The sequence below is a fragment of the Coregonus lavaretus genome (assembly GCF_964263955.1).
Source record: "Coregonus lavaretus genome assembly, contig: HAP1_SCAFFOLD_1929, whole genome shotgun sequence".
Classification (NCBI taxonomy): Eukaryota; Metazoa; Chordata; class Actinopteri; order Salmoniformes; family Salmonidae; genus Coregonus; species Coregonus lavaretus.
This window is the reverse complement of record NW_028162256.1, coordinates 3,280-8,476: the sequence shown is the minus strand read 5'-3', so window position 1 is coordinate 8,476 and position 5,197 is coordinate 3,280. Positions and strand designations below refer to the sequence as shown.

The window sequence follows — 5,197 nt, the reverse complement described above, 5'->3', positions numbered from 1 at the left end:
ATGCCTAACGGCTACCTAAGTATGACTCCCAATCAGAGACAACGAGCTACAGCCGTCTCTGATTGGGAGCCACCCTGGCCAACATAGATATACAACAACTAGAACATAAACAAATGAAAACTCACACCCTGGCTCAACATACTAGAGTCCCCAGAGCCAGGGTGTGACACTCAGTGTATACATGCACACATAATAATGTGGTACACGTACCTATGGCCATAAAGATCTCATTGACGTTCATGGCCGTCTTGGCTGAAGTCTCCATGAAGAGCAAACTGTTGTCATCTGCGTACGCTTGTGCTTCCTACAAAAAAACAAAGGAAGGACAGAGATCTTTAGAGGTCTATCACAAACATATAGATACACTCAGTAATAACCCAACGTTTTGAGAGTTTGTGAGCATTCATGAATATCAACAGAAATGATAAAAATGTCATTTGTAGACATTCTACTGTTTAAACAACCTTAACATTTCCCACTAATAGTCCAGTGGGAGCAGCATCTAACTGTTAGGTGTTCCTCAGTACCTGGAAGTCCACAGCTCTTTTGTTGGAAAGGTCAGCTTTGTTCCCTGCCAGTGCAATGACGATGTTGGGGCTGGCTTGTCGTTGGAGCTCCTTCACCCAGTTCTTTGCGCGTGTGAATGTATCCTGCACAGGAAAAAAACACTTGTGATTTGATGAAATACACTGCTCAAAAAAATTAAGGGAACATTAAAATAACACATCCTAGATCTGAATGAATGAAATAATCTTATTAAATACTTTTTTCTTTACATAGTTGAATGTGCTGACAACAAAATCACACAAAAATTATCAATGGAAATCAAATGTATCAAATCATGGAGGTCTGGATTTGGAGTCACACTCAAAATTAAAGTGGAAAACCACACTACAGGCTGATCCAACTTTGATGTAATGTCCTTAAAACAAGTCAAAATGAGGCTCAGTAGTGTGTGTGGCCTCCACGTGCCTGTATGACCTCCCTACAACGCCTGGGCATGCTCCTGATGAGGTGGCGGATGGTCTCCTGAGGGATCTCCTCCCAGACCTGGACTAAAGCATCCGCCAACTCCTGGACAGTCTGTGGTGCAACGTGGCGTTGGTGGATGGAGCGAGACATGATGTCCCAGATGTGCTCAGTTGGATTCAGGTCTGGGGAACGGGCGGGCCAGTCCATAGCATCAATGCCTTCCTCTTGCAGGAACTGCTGACACACTCCAGCCACATGAGGTCTAGCATTGTCTTGCATTAGGAGGAACCCAGGGCCAACCGCACCAGCATATGGTCTCACAAGGGGTCTGAGGATCTCATCTCGGTACCTAATGGCAGTCAGGCTACCTCTGGCGAGCACATGGAGGGCTGTGCAGCCCCCCAAAGAAATGCCACCCCACACCATGACTGACCCACCGCCAAACCGGTCATGCTGGAGGATGTTGGATGGGGCGGCAGGTAGCTTAGTGGTTAAGAGCGTTGTGCCAGTTATCGAAAGGTCGCTGGTTCTAATCCCCGAGCCGACTAGGTGAAAAATCTGCCGATGTGCCCTTGAGCAAGGCACTTAACCCTAATTGCTCATGTAAGTCGCTCTGGATAAGAGCGTCTGCTAAATGACGTATATGTATATGTATATGTATGTTGCAGGCAGCAGAACGTTCTCCACGGCATCTCCAGACTCTGTCACATGTGCTCAGTGTGAACCTGCTTTCATCTGTGAAGAGCACAGGGCGCCAGTGGCGAATTTGCCAATCTTGGTGTTCTCTGGCAAATGCCAAACGTCCTGCACGGTGTTGGGCTGTAAGCACAACCCCCACCTGTGGACGCCGGGCCCTCATACCACCCTCATGGAGTCTGTTTCTGACCGTTTGAGCAGACACATGCACATTTGTGGCCTGCTGGAGGTCATTTTGCAGGGCTCTGGCAGTGCTCCTCCTGCTCCTCCTTGCACAAAGGCGGAGGTAGCAGTCCTGCTGCTGGGTTGTTGCCCTCCTACGGCCTCCTCCACGTCTCCTGATGTACTGGCCTGTCTCCTGGTAGCGCCTCCATGCTCTGGACACTACGCTGACAGACACAGCAAACCTTCTTGCCACAGCTCGCATTGATGTGCCATCCTGGATGAGCTGCACTACCTGAGCCACTTGTGTGGGTTGTAGACTCAGTCTCATGCTACCACTAGAGTGAAAGCACCGCCAGCATTCAAAAGTGACCAAAACATCAGCCGGGAAGCATAGGAACTGAGAAGTGGTCTGTGGTCACCACCTGCAGAACCACTCCTTTATTGGGGGTGTCTTGCTAATTGCCTATAATTTCCACCTGTTGTATATTCCATTTGCACAACAGCATGTGAAATGTATTGTCAATCAGTGTTGCTTCCTAAGTGGACAGTTTGATTTCACAGAAGTGTGATTGACTTGGAGTTACATTGTGTTGTTTAAGTGTTCCCTTTATTTTTTTGAGCAGTGTACATGACAAAGATAGATTTCACAATGGATGTTTGTTTTTCACACAAGAGCTCTATTATATATATCTAGAGAAGTGTCAGTTACGAGAGCAAAGGATACTTGTTGAGGGTTTGAATTTGAATTGTGTCACATGGCTGAGGGAAATGTGCAGCAGCGCTCATAGAGGAAGCCCGCTCCATACTAAAGCTTGGTGACCTTAGACCAGGCAGCTGACGACAGGTTTTAAAAAAAAGAAACAAAATGCTGACTCGTCCTAAGGCTTTGGCTAGTGTAAGCACCGAGCATCCTGTCTCTCCAGCCTCACCCTACTGTGGCTCCTGCTGCATGATGTGACTCGGTGTAAAAAAAAAAAACGCTAAATCATAATGAAAGTTCCCAACATCTGTGTGTAGGTTTAAAACACTAGGTGAAGCTGAAAAGACAGTTACTCATTACCCAACTTTTGCAGTGGAATTCTTTGAATGTTATAGAAACGTGAGCGCTCTTTGAGGACAGGTATCCATCGAGCCATCAAGTATTGGTTTCCAGATGCTATTAGAGAAGTTCCAGGACAAAATCCCATTGTTGACCGACTTCCTTCCTGTTTTAAAGAGTCCACAGAGAGAGACCCCCTTCTCTCTGCTCCACTCCGGCTAGCATTAAGTCAATACATACGTTATTAGACAGATGACAAGTACCTCTTTCTAGCACATATCTATTTTCTGTTTTCAGTTTGAACATTCTCTATAAGGCTTTCTGTGGCCAAGAGTCAGGACATCCCACTCCTTGTGGCATATTTAAAGTGTCAGTCTGAGAGGTTTGGCTGCTCATGCGAGAGTCAGGTGATCAGCTGCCAAGAAATAACTGGTTCTGCAGCTCAGGTCTGCTCCTGATCTGGCCTTGAACACAGCCCCAGTTAAGAAGGCATTGTAAATGGTCTTCCTTCAGTCTACTACACATTCACACTTCCATTCTATTTGATCTTTATAACATGATACTGACTCAACACAAGAACAGCAATAAATCAACACAAACACTAAGCATGACTAAGACACAGTCAGAAGAATAACAATCCCAATGCAAACAGTGTCCCTACTCACCTCCGATGGTGCTCTCCTGGTACTCGTGGAACTGGCCCTTGACGAAGCGCAGCACCAAGCTGGACTTGCCCACCGCTGACTCTCCCAGCAGCACCAGCTTGAACTGGCAGATCTTGTTGCTGGCCGCCGCGCCGTTGGTCCGTGCTGGTCCTCCTCGACCTGCCATGCTGCTGAGCAGAGAGATTCACCAGTGTAAGAGGCTCTTGGTGGAGGATGAGGCTGCTCTAGGTGGGTGTGTCTGGGGCGGAGGACTGGGGCTCTGAAGCTGAGCAGGTGCTGGAGCTGAGACAGGCCAGGCGAGGGTGGGCTAAGCTGGGTCAGGAGAGTCAAGGCGGGTTGGAGGAAGAGGGGACTTCACCTGTGGGGGCTGGAAGAAAGAACAGACTGTGACTAATAACATCACAAGTTGGCGGCCAGTATGATACAGGAAAACTTAAGTAAAGTAGAGTGCCTTCAGAAAGTATTCATAACCCTTGAATTATTCCACATTTTATTGTGTTACAGCCTGAATTCAAAATTGATTAAATCATTTTTTTTGTTCTCAACCACATACACACACAATACCCCATAATGACAAAGTGAAAACATGTTTAGAAAATGTTACTCATTTATTGAAAATTAAATAAAGAAATATCTAATTTACATATGTATTTACAACCCTGAGTCAATACTTTGTAGAAGCACCTTTGGCAGCGATTACAACTGTGAGTCTTTCTAGGTAAGTCTCGAAGAGCTTTCCACACCTGGATTGTGCAACATTTGCCCATTATTCTTTTCAAAATTCTTCAAGCTCTGTCAAATTGGTTGATGATCATTGCAAGACAGCCATTCAAGTCTTCCCATACATTTTCAAGTAGATTTAAGTCAAAACTAACTTGGCCACGCAGGAACATTCACTGTTTTCTTGGTAAGCAACTCCAGTGTAGATTTGGCCTTGTGTTTTAAGTTCTTGTCCTGCTGAAAGGTAAATTCATCTCCCAGTGTCTGGTGGAAAGCAGACAACCAGGTTTTCCTCTAGGATTTTGCCTGTGCTTAGCTCCATTTTGTTAATTTTTTTATCCTGAAAAACTCTCCAGTCCTTAACGATTACAAGCATACCCATAACATGATGTAGCTTAAAAATATGGAGAGTGGTACTCAGTAATGTCTTGTATTGGATTTGCCCCAGACATAACACTTTGTATTCAGGATAAAAAGTTAAATGCTTTGCCACATTTTTTGCAGTATTACTTTAGTGTCTTGTTGCAAACAGGATGCACATTTTGGAATATTTGTATTCTGTACAGGCTTCCTTCTATTCACTCTGTCAGTTACGTTAGTATTGTGGAGTAACTACAATGTTGTTGATCCATCCTCAGTTGTCTCCGCCATTAAACTCTGTTTTAAAGTCACCATTGGCTTCATGGTGAAATCCCTAAGCGGTATCCTTCCTCTCTGGCAACTGAGTTAGGAAGGTCGCCTGCATCTTTGTAGTGGCTGGGTGTATTGATACACCATCCAAAGTGTAATTAATAACTTCACCATGCTCAATGGGTTATTCAATGTCTACCAACAGGTTCCCTTCTGTGCGAGGCATTGGAAAGGGACCTTACAGATAATTGTATGTGTGGGGTTCAGAGATTAGGTAGTCATTCAAAAATCAGGTTAAACACTATTATTG

At 45.2% G+C, this 5,197-nt stretch overlaps 1 protein-coding gene across 1 annotated transcript; it reads right to left on the bottom strand.

The window, feature by feature from the left end:
* Positions 1-210: 210 nt before the first annotated feature.
* Positions 211-3,867, bottom strand: LOC311119421 (ras-related protein Rab-5C-like). The gene is made up of 3 exons (XM_084194116.1): positions 3,538-3,867; positions 528-650; positions 211-304 (listed from the first exon to the last, which is right to left on the bottom strand). The coding sequence occupies exons 1-2, from the start codon at positions 3,701-3,703 to the stop codon at positions 559-561; spliced, it is 258 nt and encodes an 85-aa protein (XP_084050242.1). The 5' UTR covers positions 3,704-3,867; the 3' UTR covers positions 211-304; positions 528-558.
* Between the last annotated feature and the right edge of the window lie 1,330 nt (positions 3,868-5,197).